The sequence below is a fragment of the Camarhynchus parvulus genome, chromosome 1, assembly GCF_901933205.1.
Source record: "Camarhynchus parvulus chromosome 1, STF_HiC, whole genome shotgun sequence".
NCBI lineage: Eukaryota > Metazoa > Chordata > Aves > Passeriformes > Thraupidae > Camarhynchus > Camarhynchus parvulus.
The window spans coordinates 114,474,558-114,500,586 of NC_044571.1; the positions used below are offsets into that span (position 1 = coordinate 114,474,558).

Consider the following 26,029-nt stretch of genomic DNA (forward strand, 5'->3'; position numbering starts at 1 on the left):
GCTGTGGAGCTGCTGCTGCTTCCTGCAGGCACAGCCCAAGGGAAGAGCAGCCAAACACCAGCAGCAGCCACAAAGCTCTCAGGAGCACAAGGAACTCCCCCAGCACACACAAACACCCTGAGAGGAGCTGAGCCCAGCCTGAGGGGCCCTCCCAGCTCACCTGTGCACCACCCCAGCCCGGTGCAGGTGCTCCACGGCCAGGATGAGCTGCCGGATGTACTTGCGGGCCTCGTGCTCCTCCAGCCTCTTCTTCTCGTAGATCTTGTGCATGAGGTTGCCACCAGGGCACAGCTCCATGACCAGGTAGTAGCTGTTCTCGGTCTCCAGGATGTCCAGCAGCTGGGCAATGTTGGGGTGGCGGATCATCTGCTGGATCTGCCCCTCGCGCCGCAGGTTCTTGGTGACATAGGTGTCCTTCTTGGCCCTCTTCTTGTCAATCACCTTCACTGCCACCTAAAGGGGGAGCAGGACAGGGCCTGGTTAGCTGCCACAGCCATGGCTTGTTCCTCTAAGGCTGTATAAACAGCCATTAAATAAAAGCCAGAGGTCACAAGGATGTCCCCTCCCAGCTCTGCAGCACCTCAGGCACAGCTGCGCAGGTCAGAGGAAGAAGAGCTGCTCTTCCACCCTTTATTTCCTTGGACAATGACTCTCCAAAATCACAGCCAGGAAATCAGGGAGAAAGGAGAGGGGACAATCCCACTGAGCACCCACAAACACCTGACACGCCTCAGGCTGGGCATTTATCGCAGCTGCTCGCTCACAAAGCCTCCAGGATGGTGTTTACAACTTTTAAGTGCTGTTTTTTGGCTTTTCCTGGCTTCCAGTACACGACTGGAGATGATATCCTTTCATTACAATTTCCTTAAACTACAGCCAAGTGTTGGCTTTGCCTGATTTGCATGAAAACATACTATGGAAAACAAAACCATTTTGGTACCACTCTCCTGGCACATTTCTTTTTTCTGCTTTTTCTCTGCAGAGGGGCTTGGGGGAACAGGGCAAGGGGAATGGCTTCAAACTGCCAGAGGGAAGGGTTAGATGGGCTATTGGGAAGGAATTCCTGGCTGTGAGGGTGGGGAGGCCCTGGCACAGGATGCTCAGAGATGTGGCTGCTCCATCCCTGGAAACGTTCAGGGTCATGCACGCCTCCCCTGTGACATGGATGCCTTGGAATTGGAGGGCAAAACTGCAGGAATTTGGGTTTCCTAGTGTGTGCTGAGAGCCAGGAGCCAACAGTGCTGAGTGTGCTCCTGCCATGGAAAAATCATCCTGATAAAGAGGTGAGGTGAACACCACACACCAGAGCTGCCTGGGTGAACCCAGGACCACAAACACCTGGCACTCCTGACTACTCACACTAAAGAGACACCATTTAGCCATCAGATAGAACAACAGGTAAATCAGAGCTGGATTTCACCCTTCTGAAAGGCCCAGGTGATTCACCAAGGAAACAGACTGAAATTAGTGCATTCTTTCAGCTGATGAGATGGAGCTGAGCACAGAGGAGTGTTTAGACACCAAACCACAGGAGTTACTCTGCTGAGGACAAACAGACGCACAGGTCACACAAACAGGAGATACCACACTGTACATTGGCAGCACAACACAACCTCTGCTAAAGTTAAATAAAAAAGAAATTAAAAGCTGGTACTTATCACAGCTGCAAGGTACAAAGCATGGGAGTGGTAGCAGTATGGAGCAGCAATCTATTGATATTGGTAGGGCATCCCTAATTCACTGAGAGGGAAAAGCACGTTGTACAAAAAGCACATTATACAAAAAGCACGTTGTACAAAAAGCACATTATACAAAAAGCACATTATACATGTCCACATTTGCAGCCCACCTGAACACAGAACACAGATCCAGCCATGGCACTACTGGAGGACTCCTCCACCAGCACCAAGAGTGAGTTTCTGTGCCTTAAGGACAAACTTTTCCCCTAATTTTGACAGGTACCTTGGCAGGCACCCCACCAACGCCAGCACACGAGCAAGGCAGGGTTGGGATTCACCCCAGCTCTGAGCCACCTTTCCCCCTTCCCTCAGGTCCAAGAGATCCCCCTGCAGAGCTGACCAAGGTGGGAACAGCAGATTCATTCCAGAAATACCCAGTTCTAGGGATCAAACTCTGCACAGAGCTACCCCAGGGCTGACTGAGCTAAATGTCCCTGATTCTGGGTTCATCCAGAGGTAGAGCAAGGACCAAATGTGCCCACCACACCTAACACACAGAGCCTCCTGCGCAGGGTGGATGTGTGTGCTTGCACCTGGAAATTTCATTCATGCAGAAGGGGGAAAGCATTTGGTGGAGAAAATACTGTGGATGTTGGGTAATCATCAAACAAACACACTGGAGCTTTCACAGCCCACTCAAGACATGCCAGTTACTCAGCTCTGCTCTCCCAGGCTTCAAGGAGGGGCTCTTGGTCCCTGCATCATGCCCAACTCAAGTCTCCTGACTCGAGTTCCTGGCCAACACTGGCACAGAAATAAAAAAATAAATGATAAAGCAAGTAATTACTCTCAATATGTAGCAACAGTGGCTCTTGACATTCTGCTTTTTGGCTAAAGCTGCGCTGTGTAAATAGATAAATGCTTTAGGTTATTCTGTGTTATGAGATACAAAGATGAGTAATAGCCCATATTTTTGGTTCCTGAGTCCTAGAATCACACTGTTGGAATGAATTACTTTTCCTGAAGGTTCTGCTGTGACACATCCTATGAGCAACTGCTGCTGCTGCTCTCCAAAGTCGCTCCAGGATGGGCTGCAGCACACGGGAGAGCAGGTGAAGGGTGGGCCAGGAGGAGAGGCTGCAGGGCTCAGGGCTGGAGGGGGGCACGTGTCCCCAGGCAGAGAGCAGCACGTGTCCCCCAGCCACCCACGGGGACAGCGATGGGGACACTGCCAGCTCCGGCTCGGGGAGGGCTCCGCAGCCTCCAAGACAGCCGGGGGAGGCTGGGGCTGGCTGCCACCAAACCGCACAGGAACACTCACAGCAAGGCCCCGGGGCAAAAATAAACCTGAGAAAAAGCAGCTCCAGGGACCAAACGCGGCCTGGAGGAATCTCTGCTGCTGCCACCAGAGGTGACACTTTTGGCACGCCCTGTGTCAGCAGTTATGGGATTATCACGGGGCAGGAAGGGGTCACACTCATCCTGGGCTTCCCCCCATCCCTGTGGCCATCCAGCTCCTGTTGGGAACTTTCCCAGACCTGCTGCTGGGGCTGGAGGAACCTCCAGGGGCAGAAGCCCAAGCCATCCTCATCCCCCTGCCAGCGACACTGGGGAAAGCCCAGCTGAGGGAGCTGAGCTCCTGCAGGGATTTGCTTGCCCAGGGCCAGCTCAGCTCATGGCCTGGATGCTCTGCAGCAGAGCTGCTCCCCTCAGTCCTCAAGGAGCCAAAGCCATGAGCTCCTGAGCAGTGCCCAGCTCAGATGCCTGCAAGAACAACTGCAGCATCTCCATCGCAGTGACCATTATTGGCAAATAATGTTCTGGCGTGTGTAACCCTGCAGAGGGCCTTGCAGAATCAGGGCGTGACATTTTGAGGGCTCCTGAAGAGCTTTCCCCACTTCCCCAGCCTCTTGGATTGTTTCCTCCTGCGAGTTCTCAGCCCAAGAGGGAGGGAGGCAGCTCCTGCTGGCTGCTGCCAAAGGGAGCTCAGCTGAATTGAGAGGGAAAAGAATCCAGCCAGAACTGTGGGATTTGGCCAGGAGACCAGCAGAGCACAGGAGAAGCAACTTCAACTATCAGAGGGACTGTTTCACTGTTGGAGGGACAATCTCTGCCTTTTTCCTCTTTTTTTTCCCCTTTTTTTTTTTTTTGAGAACATGGACTTCTGCACCCAAATCCCAAACCTTTACTGTCCACTTTGACCTCAGCCAGGAGAATGAGACAAAGAGCCAGACCACGGAGATATTTTGCAGCCATCAGTACTGCAAGTCCATCTCCAGCTTTTTCTCCTTTTTGCTGTGCCCAAGGCAGCAATAAATTGAGTTTCTTTCCTCTCTTGTTTCCAGCCATAGCTGTCTGGCTTCACTTGCAGCTTGCTTTGTATTTACCACTGTTCTCACCACAAAAATCTGAGCTCCCTTTTCAAAAGCAGCTGGTGGTTTTGGGTGGCCAATTCAAATCACATTAAACAGCCCTAACTCTGAAGCCTGCACAATTGTCAGCACAATTCCCAAAACCAGCCCCTTCAAGGACATCTCGCTTTGGGCAATCACCCAGCCAGGCACAGAACAAGTTGTTCATCACAACCAACTCCAAGGACTAGAAAACGCCAATTTCATTCTCTGGGTAGAGCTTATTCTTCTCTCTAAACTGTTACAGCTTGGCAAATTTCACAGCTCAGTAAAGGAATGTGGGTTTCTATACAGCAAGTTTCAGCATCTTAGGAAATAAAGCACTGCAGAGAAGGGTGTTCCAGCATTTGGTGTAATTATAGTAAAATCAGCAATGAGAAAAGGTGGGGAGGAGTCACTGAGATGTTTTCTTTTCTCACAAAGCCAAGAGATTGGGGTGTAGCCATGCACGACCCCAGGATAAATGTCTGAGCAGGCAGGAGGCCACTGGCTCTGCCTCAGGCCAGAGCCCGCCAGGAAAGCTGGAAATCAGCCCCTGAGGACACAGAAACTCCTCCAGACAAGAGACTAGCTCTGAGTACATTCACTCGAGTACTTTGAGTACATTCACTCCTGTGCTTGGGGTTCCTGCTAGCCTGGAGGGACAGAATCTGATTGCCAGCAGGTAAAAAGAGCATCCCACCAATTCCCTACAGCCCAGACACACAGAAAGGGGTAGCAAGGGACTCAGGAGGACTTTGGATAAGCAAATGAACCTAAAGCCTCTTGGTGGCACAGCCAACTTAAACATAATCCCCAAAAGCATAAGCAGGATGTATCTGGTGAGTAAGAAAAGGTGTTAATTACACCTGTCCAAGGCACTGGGGACTATTCTTAGATTGCTCTATCCAGTAATTAAAAAATTATGCTGAAGTTTTGGAAAGAGTTCTGAGAAGAGCTTCAGAGCAGTCTGAGGTCCAAGAACTGTTTGTTGTATTAGCTGACATTATAAAACATTTAATTAAGAGAATGCTAAGCACTGACTCCGTGGTTTCCTGCAAGCACCTGCATGGGGGAAAGATTTCTGATAAGAGAAATCTGATAAGGAAATTTTTCTGATCAGAAAAATTTCTGATTTTGGGGGAAAGACTTCGGATAAGAGAAAGCTCTTGAATAAAATTAAAATGAACATCCCAAGAGGTAAATTGGGCAAACTCAGGCTATTTCTCTTCAGCATGTCTGTTACATCATATTTATGGGGAGTTTTGTGCCATGTTCCAGAGGCAACTGTGATTATCCTTCCCTGCACCTCTGCTCTGCTGTTTCCACAGATCCAGCTGCCCTTTCCCTCTCATCCTCTTCTTCAAACAGGGACAGACAGACACATCCTGACCTCTCAGCATCCCTGGCACCTGGAACAGCCAGGCTTTCACAGCTCAGGGACCAGCAGGAGATGCTTTGGAGCCAAGTGGGCTCACACAGTGCCCCTACCCAGCCACTCTGAAAAGAAACCTCCATAAAACACATTTCTCCTTGGTTCTGCATGTCCAAAGCACATTTCTCCCTGGTTCTGCATGTCCAAAGCACATTTCTCCTTGGTTCTGCATGTCCAAAGCACATTTCTCCTTGGTTCTACATATCCAAAGCACATTTCTCCCTGGTTCTACATATCCAAAGCACATTTTTCCCTGGTTCTACATGTCCAAAGCACATTTTTCCCTGGTTCTACATGCCCAAAGCACATTTCTCCTTGGTTCTACATGCCCAAAGAACATTTCTCCTTGGTTCTGCATGCCCAAAGCACATTTCTCCCTGGTTCTGCATGCCCAAAGCACATTTCTCCCTTGTTCTACATGCCCAAAGCACATTTCTCCCTGGTTCTACGTATCCAAAACACATTTCTCCTTGGTTCTACATATCCAAAGCACATTTCTCCTTGGTTCTACATATCCAAAACACATTTCTCCTTGGTTCTACATGCCCAAAGCACATTTTTCCCTGGTTCTACATATCCAAAGCACATTTCTCCCTGGTTCTACATGCCCAAAACACATTTCTCCTTGGTTCTACATATCCAAAGCACATTTCTCCCTGGTTCTGCATGCCCAAAGCACATTTCTCCCTGGTTCTACATGCCCAAAGCAGCAGCATTTGCAGCAGGCCCAGATGCCAGACACCGCCCGGGGAGCAGGAGCACAGCACAGCCCCATCCATGGGAAGGAACCTGATTCATGGCTTATCTTGAGGGGGTCACAGAGGGGATCTGTCTGGCCTTTGGCAGAAAGAAATCACTCCCAGCGACCTCTCAGTGCCCCCTGGGTCAGCTCATTAACGGGGCAGGCAGTTAATGGGAGGGAGAGCTGCACAATTTCACCTCCCTGGCCCCTGGGGATATCTGCACAAGCCAGGAGAGATTGTGCAGAGGCTGATGGAAGCGGTGGTGGCAGGAAGCCAGGCACAGACAGCCCCGAGGGTGCACGCAGAGGTTCCCAGAGAAATCCTTGCAGATCCCTGGCAAAGCCAGCCCCCAGGCCGGGACTTTTCCTGCAAGGAGCAGCCCTGTCTCTGAGTGCCTGCCACAGATGGCTTTGCCTTGCTAAAACTGAGCACTGCTGTCCAAAATCTCCCTGGTTTCTCACAAAAGGGCTTTTTGAGCCCCACTCCTGACATGGCAGAACCCTGGAGGGGAGCTCTAAACTCAGGGTGGGAGCAGCCATCAGGGAAAACTTTCCTCAGGGAAAATCAGCCATAACTCGCCCTCCTAACTCCAGCAGCCAACATCTCCCCATCTCCCATCTTCTTGTGGGATATGTTTCCCATTAAACAGCCCCTGCTTCACATTTTAGAACTGGAGTTAAGGAAGGCCCTGATTTAATGCCAATTCAGCTTTAGGGAAGAGAAAAAGCCAAGCAGCCCATCCCGCTGCTCTTGAGGCCCAGGTAAAACCCTCCTTTGTAGTGATTTAAAACACAGCAGATAAAGCATTTACAACTGTCAGGAGCCAGGAAAAAAGGTGTTTCCAGTAAAGATTTTCTAGATAAATAATACGCTCTCTCCCTTAGCTCTGTGGACATTATTCACAGAAAATGAATTTATTCTCAAAAAAAAAAATGTTTCCATGACAATCTTCCACAACAGACAGAGAGCAAAGGAACTTTATTTTATATAACTTGGCTTTTTTTAGTTCTCTTTGTTGCAGTGGTTTTCCTCAGTGTGCCTCTGATCTCACATGGCAAACGAGAAGCAGCACGGGGTAGCACCAAAGGTGCAAACACTGACAGAAAAGGAGATTTTGGGCAGATTTTGTTCATTTTTCCCAGGTGGTTTCCCTGGAACGTGGTGGCTCCTTCCCATGAGGGTGAGGTTTGATCTTGCTCTCTGCCACAGCCCAGATCACAGCTCAGGGACCAGCAGGAGCTGGTTTGGGGGCAATTGGGCTGAGACAGTGACCCTGTCCAGCCACTCCGAAAAGAAACCTCCATAAAACACATTTCTCTTTGGTTCCACTTGTCCAAAGCACATTTCTCCTTGGCTCTGCATGTCCAAAGCCCATTTCTCCTTGGTTCTGCTTGTCCAAAGCCCATTTCTCCCAGGTTCTACTTGTCCAAAGCACATTTCTCCTTGGCTCTGCATGTCCAAAGCACATTTCTCCTTGGTTCTGCATGTCCAAAGCACATTTCTCCTTGGCTCTGCATGTCCAAAGCACATTTCTCCTTGGTTCTACATGTCCAAAGCAGCAGCACCTGTACCCCACAGTGCCAGGTGAGCAGCAGCTCTGCCATGCCCCAATTCACCTGAAACCTTTTCCAGGTCTCAGTTTGCCTTTTCAATTCATTACTGACAGGAATGCAAGCTCATTTATGACTTCTTCTACTGCTCACTCTTTTCATACTGTGTTAAGAAGGTCCTGCAGATCCTCCTGGCATTTGAAATATCCAGAAACAAGGGTTACACCCTTGTGCTGCTCATCCATAACCTCCCCTTTCCCAGCTCCTGAGGGCACAGGGGCAGATCTGCTGCAATGCAAGGAGCTGCAGCAGGTCAGAGGAGAAAACCACAAAACTTGCAGGGACAAACAGGGGGATCCAGATGTGAGCATCACCTGGGGTCAGCTCAAGCCAAACCACCCCATCCTGCCAGGGTAACAAAAAAAAAAGCAGCACATTGCTGACAGGAGGCATCCTCCAAAGTGCTGAATGCAAGCCTGAGAGCAGATTATCCCAAGAGGATAAGGAACTGCCACATGTGCATCCATGCTGCAGGAAACAAGCTGCTTAATGGGAAGCATGAAGTGAATCTTTCTGCAAGTGAGACTCTGCAGAAATGAACCCAGCTCATTCCTGCTCACACAGAACAGCGACAGAGGGAGGAGCAGGGCTTTATACCCAATTTTCACCTGGTTCTTTTCGCCTTCTGCTCCAGCTCCTGCAAGCTCCACAAAACCTTGGAGGGAGCACCACAGTGACACACACCAAAACTCTGCTCTGCAAAACGTTTCCTGGAGGGCTGCAGGCTAACAGAAGTGAGCATGGAGCAGCTTCAGCACAAATTGTGACACAAAAAAAAAAAAACCAAAGAAAAGCTGTGAAAGCAAACACCTAGAAGGAAGAAAATGTCAAAAATGCAGGCTGCAGAAACAGCCTGGTTTTGTTTCCTCGGTGCATGTGATTAAGAGTGGCACATCCAGCCAGGTGCAACAGTTGGCAGCTGGTTAAAAAGGGGAGCAGATCCTGGAAAAAGATTCACAGTCAGGGCTTTTCAAAATCAGCTTTTTTTTTAAAAAAAAAAAATTTGGATGGGGATAAAATCTGAAAATATGTTGAGGAGCAGGTAAAGATAAAATGACTAAATGTGAGTGAGAGAACAAACCCATCCAGGAAACTGATATGCAAGTATTACTGGAGGAAGAAGAAAACAGAAAATAGCAGATCAAATTTCAAACCACAGTCCTGCAGCTTTACCCTCTGATGCCCTGACAGCAGTGAAGGTCTCACAGCTTTACCTGCAGCCTCACAATGCCTGGGAAGGAGGAACAAGGAAAAGGTTGGACTGAGAGACCTGCAAACAGCCCAGAAAATGAACTTTTGTCTGCAGTGAGGAGGCAACCTGCTGACCCGGGTTAAAAATCCCAGAACTGAGCATGGGGATGTGCTCAAAAGCCACCAAGTCTCCATTCCCTGCAACCTGTGGTGGGACAGGCAGGGAAAGGGAGAATTTGCTCCTGTCAAAATTAACTCTATGGCACAAAGAGGCATTTCCAGGTCTCTGCAGGGAGGCTGCTCTGCCCACCCACCCCTGCATCCCATGGTGGGGAGGCTCAAACGTGCCTTTTCTTCATGTTTTTTTAATCTGCTTTTTTAATAAAGAAATGCATTCTGAGCGTGAACTCTTCTGTGAAAAGGCCACTTTTGATATTAATTGCTTTGCCTCCACAGCAAAACTGGTAAATTGTATTTTTAGCCACTGCTTCCCACTGTTGCTGAAAGGCTCTTGACTAAGTGTAACTAAAAACGTACCTTGTTCCAGCTCAACAATAGCACTGAGGGAAATTACAAACAAAGTTTTCCCTGGATGAGAAAGCAAATGAGTCAATTTGCCTCTGTGACTTTTTTTTTTTTTTTGTAGTGCCAAGGATTACACTGAAAAGCGGTTAAATATAAAATATAATGTTGGATCAGGTTTGTTTACAGGAGCTTTGGCTCAATGGATTGAGCATGCTGTCACTCCACTGTAGAGTTACTGGGGTCTGCAGCTGATAACAGGCCAGATAACAGAGTGTGATAACAGAGCCTCACATCACCCCAGCACAGTGATGGCAACGCACTAGCAGCTCCCTAAGAATGCAAAAAATAAGTGCATTTTTATAAAACACACTTCTTTTTTGTTCATTTTTCCCAGGTGGTGGTTTCCCTGTGGGAACGTGGTGGCTCCTTCCCATGAGGATGAGGTTTTATAAATATATAAACATTTTTATATATATATATATATATAAAATACAAAATATATAAATATAAATAGTAATAAATATATAAAAATATATTATAAAAATATCTGACTTTATCAAGGAGAGAGATCTCCTTTGGCTGATCCCCATCACCCAGAGAATGACTTGGAACCACGCAAGGGTGTGCTGTGCACAGGCTCCCAAAGTCACCCAGACACAGCTCAGTCACCACTGAAAGCCAAAGTGGCTTGCTGTTCACAGAGGAGCTGTGTTTGCTCAGGGTTAGCACTACAGACTGCCTGAGCTGAGCTGACAAGCCAGCCCTTTACCCCAAAATGTCAGGTTACAGCTGCGATGTTTCATCCCAAAGGACAATCTGCCCGACATCCTCCTGCTCCTAACTGCACCAAGGGCTTTTCCAAGCCCAGAAAACAACAACGTGCAGAAAATAAAATAAAATAAAATAAAATAAAATAAAATAAAATAAAATAAAATAAAATAAAATAAAATAAAATAAAATAAAATAAAATAAAATAAAATAAAATAAAATAAAAAGAACACTGTGGCAGCACCGTGAGAGGTGTGGGTTGGAGCCCAGCAAGATAAAAACGTGGCAAGGGAAGGTTTAAAGGCTCACCTCAGCTCACCCTGCCCAGCTGGCAGGAGCTGCTGAGCCCCGTCCCACACAGGTCAGCGCCAGGGCAGCACCTCCAGCTGCCCTGCTGAAGGAGCCTGGCCCCTGGAATGGGCCATCCCACCCTCCTGGGCACCTTGCCAGCTCCCAGAATTGCCAGGCTGAGGTAATGGCAGATTGCTGGCACTGCCTCGAGCCTGCACAATGCCTTCAGTCAGGGCCACGGGTCCCAGCCTGCCTGGGGGTCATTAATCCAGGGATTTCGTCCCCAAACACTCCGTTTTCTGAGACATTAACTCCTCCAGAGTTGCTAAAGTCTGCTGCAAATCCAAACCTGTTGGGGCCCCCCTGACTGAAGTGTGACATTTCAGTGACCCACAGGGCCTGGGCTCTGCCAGAACAGCTCCGGACAGCAGGGGCAAGGCTCTGCTTCAGGGAAATCCTCCTGAATGGAAGCATTACCCTCTTCTCAGCACGAGCGAGGCTCTGCTTCAGGGCAATCCTCCTGAATTCAGGCTCAGCACGAGCGAGGCTCTGCTTTACACTTGTTTTAGGGCAGCCCTATTGGATTTAGGCAATGCCCTCAGCTCAACAGTGGCTTTACAGCCACTTTAAAGAAGGAAGGAAGGAAGGAAGGAAGGAAGGAAGGAAGGAAGGAAGGAAGGAAGGAAGGAAGGAAGGAAGGAAGGAAGGAAGGAAGGAAGGAAGGAAGGAAGGAAGGAAGGAAGGAAGGAAGGAAGGAAGGAAGGAAGGAAGGAAGGAAGGAAGGAAGGAAGGAAGGAAGGAAGGGTGACTCGCCGAGGTTCTGCTCGGCACTTTGTCACAGCGTGTGTTATTCGAAACACCTCCGAGGGAGAAAAAAACCACCCGAATCAAGCAGCAGACCTGGGAGCTGAGACAGAGGGGGGTGGTGGCTCTTTTTTATTTTTTTCCTCTCTTAACAGACTGAGATAAATGTAGCAACCCCAAAACGTGGAGGTGGGGAGGACGTGTGTGTGCATGTGCCTTTTATCAACCGCAGGATCATTGGATGTTTCTGTTACCAAGGAGAAGCGCACGCTTGGTAACAGAGCAGAGCAACATTTATTTATTTTATTTTTTTCATGCATTCCTACAGGATAATGTTCACAAACCTTATCATTTTTCACACGATGAGACTCTCAGAGCCCCGTATTAAATTTCTGTCCGTGACAAATTAACCGGAATGAGGAAATCACTGCCCGGGAGTGCAGGAATGCCATCACCCACAGCAGCACGTTCCCGGGGCTGATGGAGCAGGAGGGAACGACACCAACAGGAGGGAACGACACCAACAGGAGGGAACGACACCAACACAGCCCCAGCAGCCACCCAGCACCCTGCTCCGGCAGGGAACCGTCTGTGAGGGATACATGAGAGGCAGAATCCCAGAGCTCACAGAATCCCGCAGTCACTGAGGCTGGAAAAGACACCGAGTCCAAGCTGTGCCCCATTCCCATTCCTTGTCCCCAGCCCAGAGTGCTGAATGTCGCCTCCACTCCTTCCTCGGGCACCTCCAGGGATGGGCACTCCAAACCTCCCTGGGCAGCCCCTGACAATGTTTAAAACCCTTTTCCATGAGGAAACTCCTCCTGATGACCTGGCCCAGCCTGAGGCCGTTCCCTCTCCTCCTGTCCCTGTTCCCCCCCGGCTGTCCCCTCCTGTCAGGAGCTGTGCAGAGCCACAAGGTCCCTCCTGAGCCCCCTTTTCTCCAGCTGAGCCCCTTCCCAGCTCCCTCAGCCTCTCTAACAGCACTCAGAAGTTGTGTGGCTAAACAAGAGCCAACAACTCGAGATTGTGCCCCCTCCCGCAGCATCTCCCAGGGCCAGGTGCGCGACAAGCACCTGTGCGTACCCGCATGTCACATGTCGCGACAGCGGCGGCTCCCCAGCGGCACAAGTCCCACCAAAAACCCCGCTTTTCTCGCCGGGAAAAGTGAGCAAACAAACCGGGGGGGAGATGAAAATTTAATATTAAAGGAAGAACAAAAAACCAAAGAGAGGTCAGGCAGCCGAAGCAGCGCGGGAGGAAGGCGGAGTGCCCCGCGGGAGCTGCGCGGGGGGAGCCGGCGGGGCCGCGGCCAGGCGCGCACGGCAGGGGCCGCTCTGGATCGGGGCGGGACGCGGGGAGCCGAGGGGATCCTCCGGCCTCCGGGGCTCCTCCATCCGCCCCGAGGAACTCTTCCATCCTCCGGGCGGCTACTCTATCTTCTCGGGGGGCTCCTCCATGCTCCCCGAGGAACTCTTCCATCGTGCCGGGGAGCTCCTCCATCCTGCCGGAGGAGCTCCACGATCCTCCCCGGGGGTTACTCCATTCTCCAGGGGCTACTCCGTCCTCCCCGGTGGCTACTCTGTCCTCCCGGGGGCTCCTCCATCTTCCCGGGGGGCTCCTCCATCCTGCCAGGGAGCCCATCCATCTCAGAGGGAACTCTTCCATCCTCCGAGGGGCTCCTCCATCCTGCCGGAGGAGCTCTTCCATCCTGCCAGGGAGCCCCTCCATCTCAGAGGGAACTCTTCCATCCTGCCAGGGAGCCCCTCCATCTCAGAGGGAACTCTTCCATCCTGCCGGGGGGCTCCTCCATCCTGCCGGAGGAGCTCCACGATCCTCCCGGGGGCTCCTCCATCTCAGAGGGAACTCTTCCATCCTGCCGCGGTCTCACCCTCCCGGCCGGCAGGGACCGAGCACAGCCCGCTCCCCCAGCCAGCCCCGTTCTCCCCCCGATTTGCCCCGTTTTACCCCCGGAGCCGGCGGTACCTTCTCTCCGGTGACCACATGCAGCCCCTCGCGGACCTTGGCGAAGGATCCCTCTCCCAGCTTCCTGCCGATCAGGTAGCTGCCGACCCTCTTGGTGTGCTGGAAGTCCCGGAGGCGCTCCCGGGGCGCGGCGGCTCCGAGCCAGGCTGCCAGCAAGGAGCCGCCGTCCGCCGCCGCCCGCCGCGCCTCCGCGCCCGCCGCCTCGCCCAGGAGCCCATCGCCCGCCGCCGCCGGCATGCCCGGCCCTGCCCTGCCCGGCTCGGCTCCGCTCGGCGTCCCCGGGGCGCTCCGCGAAGTTCCTGCGGCGGGGCGAGCCGAGGGTGGCCGGGCTGCCGCCCCTCCCGAGCCTCCTCCCCGCTCCGGCAGCGGCCAGGGGGCGGAGGGACGGAGGGAGGGAGGGAGGCAGGGAGGGAGGGAGGCAGGGCCAGCTCAGTTCGAATTTGCCGTAATTCAATCCGCTCGCCGGCGGCGGGAGCGGCCGCGATGTAGAGCCGGGGTTTGCACAGCCCCGCTCCTCAGCATCACAGCGCATCCCTGTGCCGGGAATGAACCGGACAGGTTTGCACAGCCCCGCTCCTCAGCATCACAGCGCTTCCCTGTGCCGGGAATGAACCGGGGATTGCACAGCCCTGTTCCCCCGGCATCCCAGCGCTTCCCTGTGCCGGGAATGAACCGGGGATTGCACAGCCCTGTTCCCCCGGCATCCCAGCGCTTCCCTGTGCCGGGAATGAACCGGACAGGTTTGCACAGCCCCGCTCCTCAGCATCACAGCGCTTCCCTGTGCCGGGAATGAACCGGACAGGTTTGCACAGCCCCGTTCCGCCGGCATCACAGAGCATCCCTGTGCCGGGAATGAACCGGACAGCCCCACCGGGCTCGCTCTGCGTGTGGCTCTGCCTCGCTGCTGCCCCGGAGCAGCTTTTGTGTTGCTTTTCCCCTTTTATCGGCCAGCGCGTCCGAGTCCTTCTCTCCGCCGTGCGGGAAAGGCGCGATGGCCACGGCCGCTCCCTCCCCGCTTCCTTCCTTCACCGCCGCCTCCCCATCTCATCCCTCCCGGAGCTCGGAGCTCCCCCAGCCCCCGGGCTGCCCCACCTCGCGGGGATGGAGAGGGACACTGCCATTGTCACCGTGCAGCCCCTTCCCACCCAGCTGGGGACAGCGATAGGGGACAGAGCCCGCAGAGCCGCCCCGCTCCCGGTTTCTGATGGTCGGCGATGCTCTGCCCTCCGCTTTGTGTCTCAGCTGGCCACTCGTGCTGAGGGAGGGCTGATGGAGCAGTTAATTCATTGAAATGCCTCATGGGGGTTTTAACCTCCGGCCCATCTTTAGTTGTGTTAGTCAGAAAATCGTGAGGAGCCCCTATTTAGCATAATCCACATTTTTAAGGTTTGCTTATGTGCTTGTGTTAGGGAATACTTGGAAACGTGAAAGGAACCACGCACACCCCAACAGATGTGAGCTGTGCCAGCAAAACCTCCTGCTGAGGGGCAGCTGTACCTGGCAGCAGCCAACCTAGGGCTCCCCCATCCCATCCCATCCCATCCCATCCCATCCCATCCCATCCCATCCCATCCCATCCCATCCCATCCCATCCCATCCCATCCCATCCCATCCCATCCCATCCCATCCCATCCCGTCCCGTCCCGTCCTGTCCCGTCCCACCCCTCCCATCCCATCCCATCCCATCCCAGCTCCTGCTCCCACCAGTGAACAAACCTCTCCCTGCTTTTTAACCCCTTCATTGACTCTTTAAAAAGGTAAATCTGATTTTGCATCTCACTGCTGTCCATTTAACGTGGATTTTTGTCTCCACTGACCACATTCCATCTGAATCTCCCACTGACCTCTCCAAGATGCATTCCCAGTGGCTAAATACATTCTCAGGGCTGGAAATCCTGGAGCTGGCTCCACACCACCCTGCTCCCCTGAAATACATGTCTTCAGATGAAATTTCAAATAAAAGCAGAAACCCAGCACTGTCCCAGTAGGCAGAAACTGGAGAAGGGAAAGCTTCAGAGCCCATAAATAATAATTTGGATTGAAAATCTCCTCTCATTGCATGTTCTGGGTACATTTACAAGCATTACAGCACGTGGCCACCAAAACCAGGAGTCTGGATGTGCTCTGACCTATCCCAGGAGTGGTTTGGTGCCTGGTGGGGAGGTGGAGAATATATTTGAAGGGACACTTCACTGAGCTGCTGGCAGCTGGGCTGAACTTTGGCAGGACACATCCAGGAGAGAGCTTCACTGATGTTTCCTCCCTAAAATCTGGAGTGGGAAGGCACCAGAATTGTCCCTGTGTTTGCAGGGAAGGTGAGCAAGTGCTCCCACAGGTGGGGACAGTGGCAAGGCAGGGTGGTCCTGTGGCCAGGCTGGCTCTGTGTCGCAGCTCCTCTGGTCAGCATGACAAATGTGAGGGCTTTAACAACATTCCTCTGTGGGAATAAAGGGAAAAAAGGAGGAAAAAAGCTGTGCTGCAGACAGTTACACTGGGAGAGTGAAAAGTACAGCTTGGGAAGAGCCTGCATGCTGTCTTATTTAAACATATGGCTGAGCTAAGCGGGTCTGGAGCCAGACTCTTTCCCTGCCTAGAGGAATATCCCTTCAGAGGAAGGCAGGCAGAGCCGGGTGCCTTTGTTTGGGCTAACAGAAACGCGGTTTGGCCACTTGGAGGATTAAACAGATGTTCATGGTGTGTTTTGCAGCCAAACACCTGAAAATCAGCCCCTTTTTCAAAAATAAAACTGGGGAGAGATGTCCATTGCAGGGAACAGGAGGAGAGCTCTGAAAGAAGCCAGTGAATATTTTTTTTTTAATTGCCTCAGCTCCAGGAGTTAATGAGTTGCCAGTATCCTTTTACCAGGCCTTCTCACCATTCCCATCCTGTCCAGCTGTGCCCATCAGGGTGCAGTCTGCATGAAAAGGGGATCAAAGGCTGCATTCATTGCTGTCCGTGCTCTAATTTAAATTTAACTCCAGCGTGCTTTATTTTGAGCTGCAGACTTTCTAGGTAATGACATTTTCTGATTAACTGTTGAAATTGCTAATGAATTAAAGGCAGCAGTCTGTCCTCGGGTTGCAAAAGCTGTAATAACAAGCTGCTAAAAATAATGCAGAGCTTGATTTATACCCACAAGAGCAGAGAAATCCAGAGTTACCCTGAGAGCATTGTCCTTTGCCATCTCCAGCCTTTTAAAGCACCGCAGGAAAGTGGATTATGGGGAGTTTTACAGCCACAGGGGAGGGTGAAGCCCCTGGGCCCCATCCCCAGGGTCTGCCTGGGCTGGATCCTCACTGGGAACTCTGTCTGTTTTCAGAGCAGGCACAAAACCTTCCGTGAGGCCTTGCTATGCTAGCACTGTCACTCACTTCAACCTGAACAGTTCAGGGAATTTCCCCCCCTTTCTACACCAAATAAATTAACTAAATTAAAAAAAAAAAAAGTCCCTAACAAAAGCTTCCTTGAAGTGAAGATCTTATGTTTAAATTGTGAAAAGACAGATGGAAAGCCAGCATCTGTTTCAGCTGTTCCTTTCATATGGAAGGTGTCTGGCTACTGCTGGCATAGTGACACTGGGAAATTATTTTTTTTTTATGTTTGTGCTCTTTTTGAGCTCTTCTTTTCTACTGACTGCACTTGCTGATGTAGAAACTCTTAGAATACGAGTTCTGAAATCGTCCCCTATGGTTATACACAAAAACCAAGCTTCCCAAAGTCTGATATAGGAGTTGGATATATGTGTTTTTTTCTGATAAATCACAATTAATTTGAGTTAGTGCTGCATGATAACATAATGAGGATATTGACATTGGGTATAATACTCCATTGATCAACTTACTTTCAGAATTTTGTGTTGTTTGAACAGCTTGAATTCCAGTCCTTGGAGTTATGATGTTCTTACAAAGAAAATCACATATTTTTCCATGTGTCTAACAATACTAACACCACCACAGTGCCAGAACAGCTTTTCAGTGCTCTACAAATAGGCAGAGTTGACAAATTTGAAATTGTGCTGCAGGAGGGCACCGAGTACATCTGTCCTGGTAATTTTAAAGGTGGTAATTCAACATTTCCCTGCCTCATCAGCAGGCAGTGGGTAACTGCTGACTGCAGTCAGGTCACAGAGATAGCCTGACTTAGTGCTGATAGGCTGAAAAAGAGAAAGCCAATGTTATTGCTCATCCTTTCCTGGGTGTCTCATCCTGTGTTAAAATAATTGGGGGTTTTTGCAGGGTTTGGGTTGAGTATTTTTTAGGGGTTTTGTTTTGACAGCTGTTTAATTTTGTAATTTTTGGGGTTCAGATATAAAAGAGTTTAAATTAATTTCAAGGAGATTTTTTTGAAGGGAGAATATATTTGTTGTTAGATAAATTTTGAGGGGTTTATGGTGATTGAATCCCTGAGTTCAGGCAGAGGAGAGCCTGTGTTTGCTGGCACTGCCACAAGAACAGGGACAGCAGGGGAGAAAAAACCTTTTCCACGTTCCAGGGATGTCCAGGAGAGCTGAGGACATTTGTGACTCCTGTGCCTGGGTCCTGCAGATGCCACTCAGGGACGGGGACCTTCCTAAACCCAGCATGGAGAATGAATGTATTTCACTCCTCCATGGTCCTGAGCATTCGTCAGCTTCAAACTTGTCTTTGGACATATGTCATCCTCAAAAATATTCACAGTTTGGTTATATATATAGCTGTGTATATACAAATATGCAAATTTTATCTATGTATATACAAATATGCAAATTTTATCTATGTATATATAAACATGCAAATTTACCTGCGTGAGCATTGAAGCATTTGATGTGTTGGCAGTGGGGTGATGTGGCACTGCCCCTCCAAACTCTCTGCCAGACCTGTGCTCCCCCAAGAATCCCCACTTTGCTCTCTGCAGCTTCTGTCCCCCACAGCCAGCACACAGACTGAGCTCCTGGGGGTGTCAGGAAGAAATGGAATTTCACGGAATTTCATGGAATTTAATACCAGAGTGGCTGGCAGGGGGTTGCTGTACTGGCGCTGTTGTTCTTTTTCACATTGCATTAATTGGGAAGTTCAATTTCTGAATTTCAGTGGAATTTCTGGGAAGGGCTCCTTGCAGGGCACGCTGTGGTGTACTTTAGGACCTTGGTTTGAGCTCCATTTACATGAAAGGGGACACCAGAGGGCTGTGTGGGAAATGCCCTGTCTGTTCAAAGGGCTTTGAGGCGCCGGTGATGGATGAGATGTGAAGAACGGGGAGCCCAGAGCCTGGGGAATCCCTGGGTTTGGTGCATCCTGCAGGGAAAGGGCTGAGGTTTGGGAATGCTGACAGAGCCCCTGCTGTGGCCCCTGGGGTCAGTCCTGGTGTTCCTCACCTCTGAGAGCCTTTTCAGTGAAGATAGAAATGGGGTTAAATAAAGCTTTACAGGTTTGGAGCAGCCTGGGACAGTGGGAGGTGTCCCTGCCCTTGGCATTATTCCATATCTATTCCAATCAACAGGTATTTCAGCTCAAGGTTTTTCCTTGGCATGCTTAAAAGAAGGACTGACTGGGCTGAACCCAAAAAAGAAAAAAAAAAGAAAAAAAAAAAAAAAGAAATGTGTTTATTAGTTACACTGAAATCCTTTCTGTCACCTGCACCATATATATTTGTATTATAGGCAATATATAGGATTTTGTAAATCCTGAGATGAGGCGTGTTGAACGGCGTTGAGTTTTACATCTCTTGTGTCTCACCATTCATCGAGGCTGAGCATGGAATAAAATCTTTTAAAATGCCCCTCAGTTGCCCCCATGTCTGTAAAAGCCAAGAAAACCCACACAGCCCCTTTGCATCCCACTGTGGATGGGTTCCCTTTCCACACAGAATGCTCCAAATAAAATTTTTGAGTATTTTACTGACAGATTTTCTAGAAAAAAGAAGGAAAAAACAGCACAGATAAAACCAGAGCTCTGGGTTTGCATATTTACACGGTTACAGAATGGAGTTTGAGTATCAGGGTGATTATTACAAAACCCAGTGGGATTTTCATTCCTGCACCTGTTTCTGCAGCAAGCACATTCTCCCTTGAATCAGCACTGATCCACCTGGCTCACGAGCACTGAGTGCCATGAAATATTTGGCAGGGATGAGGAATTACTCATGAACGCTCTGGCTTTGAGAGCACTTTCAGACCCTGTCTGCTCCGAAGTGGCCAAAAGAGATAACGTGACTCAGGCACTGGGAGGGCCCTCCTGCTTATCAAAAAGAATATCTGAGTCCCTGGCCTAAGGCAAAACAAGCAGAAAAAGGATTTTTCTTCTTGTTTTCCCTTAAGAAAATAGAAAGAAGAAAAAAAAATCTGCTAAATGATCCAAGTCTCCTGCAACCCCAGCTGGAAAACTGCACCTCCACAAGTCAAGGAGTTGGTAAACTGCAGAAAATTCAGGAAAGAGCTCTGAGAAGGAAAAAAAACCAATTTAAATAATAAAGTTTCCAGTGGAGGAGCTTGGTCCTTTCAAGCCTGGCAAAGGGAGGGCTGTGTGTGTGTGCCTGAGTGGGAGCCCAGGCTCGCAGACAAGGCCATAATGAGATCCAGGGCTGGGGAGCTGAATCCAGACAAATTCAGGCTGTAAAATAAGACACATATTTTTAACAGGGAGGGTAATTAAGCAGCACAGCAACCCAGCAAGGCACCGTGGCAGCGCCTCCTGCTTTGGGAACCTTCAAATCAGACTCTGATGTGTTTTGTGGGGGCCAGGCCGGAAGGGGGTGTCAGCAGGAGGGTGGCCTGCAGGAGAATCCAGAGAAAGCTTTGCCGTCAGAATTTGGAGTTGCTGGAACAGAGAGAGTGGGAAGGTCCAGCCAAGCACACAGGGAGGGTTTGGAGTTGTGTTCAATCAGCTGATAGGGTCTGGTGAGCTCTCAGGTGCTCCACTGGAGCTTTTCCCAGCTCCATCCCTTCATCTGAGAGTGTTTTATCTGCTGCCAGAGGAGCTCCACTCCTCCTGGGAGCGCTGAAGGAGCTTGGCATTGGGAAATGCAGAGGGACAGCACAGAGGAAGCTGGAAAACATGGAAGGGTGAAGGGCAAATCCGAGGATGTGTTTAAACACCTAGGGATTAGGGATTTGTGTCCCTGCAGGGTTTTGCCTCACAGGTATGACACAAGCACTCCTTTAGTCTGCCCCCTAATACACCTTGAAACAGGGGAAGAGACAGGACAGGTGAGAAAAGTGGATGTGAACCCTGGAGTAAGTAAATTTTAAGCAAAGCAAAGCCAGAGAAAAATAAATTTAAAGCCCAATATTTAAAGCCAGTCCATTTTAACAAAAGTTTATTTTTAGTAGTAACCCTGGTAATATCACAGGATGATATAGAAGCATTTGTATATCAAATGTATATCACTTTTTATATACAAGCATTACAGCTGAAATGTTTGGGCAATCAATAACCAAGCTTTTATCCAATCAGGAAACCAATAACAACATAAATAAATGAGTCACTCCCTCACCAAATTCAGGCCTCCTTTCCCCAAAACACAAACATGTGTACAAAAAGCATAATTACACGAGCTTCATCTCTTAAATATTCTAAATAAGATGCTAACAGAGCTGAGGGTCACTGAAAGCAGAATGCACATCTTCCCAGCCCATGCCAAATGTGCCTCGGTGCCAGCTGGTTGATTTCCAAAGAGTGTAATATCAAAAATACAGAAAAGCTCTAAAAATCTGCCCAAAATGTTGGCAGCAATGACTTCTGAAGCATGTCCCAATCCCCACACTGAGTCAAACATCTACATAAAAGATCTTATTTACGAGCACATGTCTTCAACATGAATATATCCCCAGCTGTACTTGTATACTTTACAGCAAGGTATTTTTCCTAGAATCCACTCTGGGCTTGCCCATATTTTCCTAATGTGACCCATATTTGTGGATATAGAGGAATTATAGGAAATCAGAACACAGCAATGCATGTATTGGGGGGGAAAACCAAACCTTTGCAATGTGTGTTTCTCATCACACAAAAATCCCCAGGCGTGTAAATAAATAAAAAAAAAATTCAACTAAAAATAAAACAAACAAAGAAACAACAACAAAAAAAACAAAAAAACAAAAAAAAACCACCAAAAAACCCCAAAAAACCCCACACAAACAAACAAACAAAAAACCAACAAAAAACCACCCAAAACTCCCAAAATCAAACAAAGAAACAAAAACCCCAAACCAAAATAAAACAAAAAAAAACCCCCAAAAACCAAAACCCAACCCACAACCAAAACCCAAGCAGAGCCAAAGCAGTGAGGTTTGCAAATGAAGCATTATATATATATATATATATATATACACACATTATATATAGATATAAAATTTATAATATTATTATAATTATATAAATGTATATAAAATATTACAAAAATATATATTTATATACATATATAATGATGTTTTTATAATTAATGACATCACTGCATCATCATCATCATCATCATCATTATTATTATTATTATTATTATTATTATTAACAACAACAACAACAACAACAACAACAACAACAACAACAACAACTGCATTATTGTGTGTCATGCACTGACACCACAGTACATAAAAGTAACCAGAGGTACTCAAGCTGGTTTTTTTTTTTTTTTTTGGTATTTTTAATTTTAGTTGGGTTTTGAGTTTGTTTATGCGGGAAGTTTTAGATTATAGGGTTAGAGATTTTTTTTAGGATTTGGGTTTTTTTTAATTATTTCTTTTTGATATTATTTAGGATCTTTGGGTTTCTTTTTGGGTTAGGGGTTTTATTAGTTTTTTTAGAAATTTTAGTTTTTATTTTTGAGAAGTTGTAGAATGTATAGAGGAAGTTATTAGAATTATTAGATTAGTAATTTATTAGATTAGAATTTATTAAATATTAGAAAGTTTTTTTTAATATTTGGTGGAAATTGAATATTTTTAATAGGGGTGTAATAGATTTAGAGAAGAAGGAAAGTAAAGGTTGAAAAGTTTTTTTTTAAATAAATTTGGTGTATAATTTTTATTATTAATTATTTATATTTGGAATAGATGTTAGCACTTTTTCAGTGGAAAATAACCCTCATTTTCATCACCATCGGCCCAAGAGATTTGCTGGCACTCCTCAGATACAGTTTCAGGGAGAGAAAATCGTGTTTTCCCTGGTTTATTCAGCTCTTTTAGTGCGGACATCAGGGCCATCTCCTGGCCACTGCATGCACTGGTGGAACAGCAGTAAATTAAAAAAAAATAATAACAAAAAAAGCTTTGTAATTGAAGGCGTGAAAACCTCTCAGTAATTATTTGCTCCCCAGTACCCGGAGAGTTTAATAGAAGCCACAGGTTAGGATTGGATCAGTGCTTCTCCAGAGTACCAAGGAAATCATCTTTATCTTCTCTTATCATCTTTGACCTGAGAGCTGTCTCTTGCATTGGATTTATTTCTTTTCCCTCAAATAGAATACAACTAGATAAATATAAATATAAATATAAATATAAATATAAATATAAATATAAATATAAATATAAATATAAATATAAATATAAATATAAATATAAATATAAATATAAATCGTTTGGGGCTTTTTTTACCAGTGTATTGCAAATGCAAAAAATGCTTACAAGTTGACTAGTCACACATTCCTTATCAGGCTTTAATACTCCGTGCTTACATCCCACAAAAAAAACCCACTGATAGGACCCGAAATTCGAAATTTCATTTCGAATGGTCAATGTTATTGCTGCGGTTTAATTTTATTGCACCCACTGAGCTGCCCTAAAACTCTTCTGAACTGAGCCTGGCCCAACTGAGCCGAGCTTGGCTGAACCGAGCCGAGCCGAGCCGAGTTCAGCCGAGCCGAGCCGAGTGCAGCCGAGCCGAGTTCAGCCGAACCGAGTTCAGCCGAGCCGAGCCGAGTGCAGCCGAGCCGAGTTCAGCCGAGCCGAGCCGAGTTCAGCCGAACCGAGTCGAGTCGAACGCAGCGAGCGGCTCCGAGCTCAGCCGAACTGAGCCGAGTCCAGCCGAGCCGAGCCGAGCCGAGCCGAGCCGAGCCGAGCCGAGCCGAGCCGAGCCGAGCCGAGCCCGTGAGGGGCAGCCACCCCACTGCTGTGAGGGGCGGGCCCGCCGGGACAGCGGTGCCATGCCAGGGGCTAGGGCAGTGTCGGTGTCCGTGACGGCGGCTGAGGGCACTGACGTTGCCACCGCCGCCATTCTCGCCCGCCACAGCGGGGGTGGCGCTGACATGGCGGCGGGCGGTCACGTGGCGCCGCCATCCCTCCCGCCCAACGTCTCGCGTGGGCCGGGAGGAGGCCCGGCCGATCCCGGCGTGCACCGCGCCTCGCCCCCCCCCCGCCCGTCGCGCGGTCGGCCCGGGCCGCGCGCTGCCCGCGAGCCCCGCCATGGCCGCCGCCATCATGGCCGCGCCCTGAGGGGCACCGACCGGCCCTGCCGCGCCGCCCGCCCGCGCCGCCCGCCGCCCGCCCGCCGCCTCCCGCCGCCAGCGCCGACATGGAGGCCGTGAACGCCTTCAACCAAGAGGTGGGAGCCGGGGAGCGGGCGGCAGCGCGGCCGCGGCGCGGGGAAGGGGGGGGGACACACGGCGGCCGCCATCGCGTCCCCGGCTCCCCGCGCTTCCGGCCGGGCCCGGGCCCGCCGCCTGCGGCCCGCGCGGGGAGCGGCGGCCCAGGCCCGCCGCCGGCCGGGAGCGCTGCTGCGGGGGAAAATGGAGGCGAGCGCGGCCGGGCCGTTCAGCGGCCGCTCCGCGAGGCCCCGCGCGGGCCGGGCCGGAGGCGTTGGAGGGAGCCCCGGGCCTGCCCGGCAGCCTCCGAACTCCCGCCGCTGCCTCGCTTCCCTCCGGGCTGCGCCGCAGAGCGGGGTCCCGGTGTCCCGGGCCGGATGGCGGGGTGCCCGGGCTGTCACGCGGCGCCCCCGGAGCCGGGAAGCCGCGGTTCGGGACCGGCCTTTCCCGGTAGTGGCTCGGCGAGAGAGCCGCGGTGCGAGGCGGCGGCACGGGCAGAGCCTGCAGGGGCAGGGAGCCATTGGAGGGGGCTCATCCCTGGGATGGGACTCGGGGATCGATCCCAGTTCCGGGGACTGGACGGGTTGGAAGGCGTTTACTCGCCTTTCCCAGCACACAAAAGTCCCTCCCTGTCTTCTTCTGGTTTTGGTTTGGTTTTTTTTATTTTCTAATCAGTTGGAAGTCAAGAGGACAGTGGGGGGTTTTTTTGCATAATATATAGCGACTCCATCCAGCCTCTGCTGTGTAAAGTTTTTGACACGTGACTTCAATTATTATTAATTACTGTTAGTTGTACTTCTGCCTCGGTTGGACAGTGTGGCTTTGCAGACCCTCCGTGGAGAGAAAGTCACGTAAAGCTGAGGCAGAGCCTGTTGCCAGGTTCTTGTTGGAGGCTGGGTGGCTGTGCCTGCCTGTTGAACAGAGACAGAAGAAATGGCAGCTGCTCCCCTGTGATGGACTCAGGCTGTGTGAGGTTCCTTGTCTGCAAGGCTTTGTCACACACACACGTGGGAGTGCCCTCATCCCTACCAAAACTGTGCAAGAGCCAAGGGAAAAGTGGATGGCATGCAGCTCCTGTTAGTGGTTTGTTTATTTGCCAGTGTTTTGGGAGTTTTGTGCAGCTCCAAACCAATGGGATGGCAGAGTGCAAAGCCGCCTTCCCCAGAAAATTACAGCAGCGCACGTGTGCCATTTTCAGTGTTGCTAGAAAGAGGGAGCAGCAATATTGTGAATTCCCTGCCTCGGTGTGAGCAGGGGTGCAGGCAGTGCCCAGGGCCTGTCACACAGTGACCCCAGTGCTGGTGCTGAGCGTGGCTGCAGGGCAGCAGTTGGTGCTTCGGAGATCCCGTGACCAACCCGTGTCCTGGCAACCGGTGTTTGGATCCCCCCTCTTCCTCTCCATGCAGGAACGGTGGGTGGGATGCCTTCCCTCGGTGCAGTTGGGAGTGCTGAGGGAATTCCCTGTGTGGGGCTGCTGGTGGGTTCAGTTGGATCTCAGATCTGGGGGAGAGATGTGCACTCACTACAATCCCTGTTTGCAGCCCTTGGCACGCCTGAGTGCTTCCGTGGAGCTGCTGGTGTGTAAAGCAGCACATGGATAACTTCAGGGCCTGGGTGCTTCCTGCCCTCTTCCCTTTCAGGAGCTGTGCAGGGCATAAAGTCCAGTTCCACACTGTTCCCTTCCCTTTTCCTCCTGTGTTCCCTGGAGCTGTGCACGCAGAGCTGGACAGGCTGACAGGAGCCGTGAGGGGGATCAGATTTACGGGCAGGTTTTGTTCCTTTCTGCCCTTTCCCAGGGACAGAGCGCTTGCACCAAAGCTCTGGGTGTTGTTCCCACAGTGGTGGGGTAGCACGGGCTGGTGAGGCCTTCAGGGTGCCACTCCCAGCTCACTGAAGAGTTAATGCTTTTATTGGGAGGGGAACAGCTTCAGCAGTGAGGATGGGGCAGCTGCAGGATACCCTGCAGGAATACAGGATACCCTACAGGCCTGGAATTCCTGCACTTGGTGTAGGTGCAGGAATTCCTGTACAGTGCCCCTGTAGCCAGGGAAATTTGCAGTTTTGCCATGGCAAATCCAGCTGCACTTTGGTGCTGCACTTGCCATGGGTGCTGGAGGTG

At 50.1% G+C, this 26,029-nt stretch overlaps 2 protein-coding genes across 3 annotated transcripts in view; one reads left to right on the top strand and one right to left on the bottom strand.

Moving 5' to 3' along the window:
* Positions 1–13,967, bottom strand: part of HUNK (hormonally up-regulated Neu-associated kinase) — a 38,985-nt gene extending 25,018 nt beyond the window's left edge. Inside the window, exons 1-2 of one of the 2 annotated variants that reach the window (XM_030951529.1) lie at positions 13,420–13,967; positions 161–453 (exon numbers count right to left, since the gene is read on the bottom strand). In XM_030951529.1, coding sequence (XP_030807389.1) covers positions 161–453; positions 13,420–13,656 — 530 coding nt within the window. In that variant the 5' untranslated portion in view covers positions 13,657–13,967. The remainder of the gene's footprint in view (positions 1–160; positions 454–13,419) is intronic. The other variant, XM_030951538.1, reaches the window with a different exon arrangement.
* A 9,895-nt stretch (positions 13,968–23,862) lies between these two features.
* The window catches only part of SCAF4 (SR-related CTD associated factor 4), a 30,167-nt gene continuing 28,000 nt past the window's right edge, over positions 23,863–26,029 (top strand). Inside the window, 1 exon segment of the mRNA XM_030951679.1 lies at positions 23,863–23,930. Within this exon segment, the coding sequence (XP_030807539.1) occupies positions 23,901–23,930 (30 nt within the window). The 5' untranslated portion in view covers positions 23,863–23,900.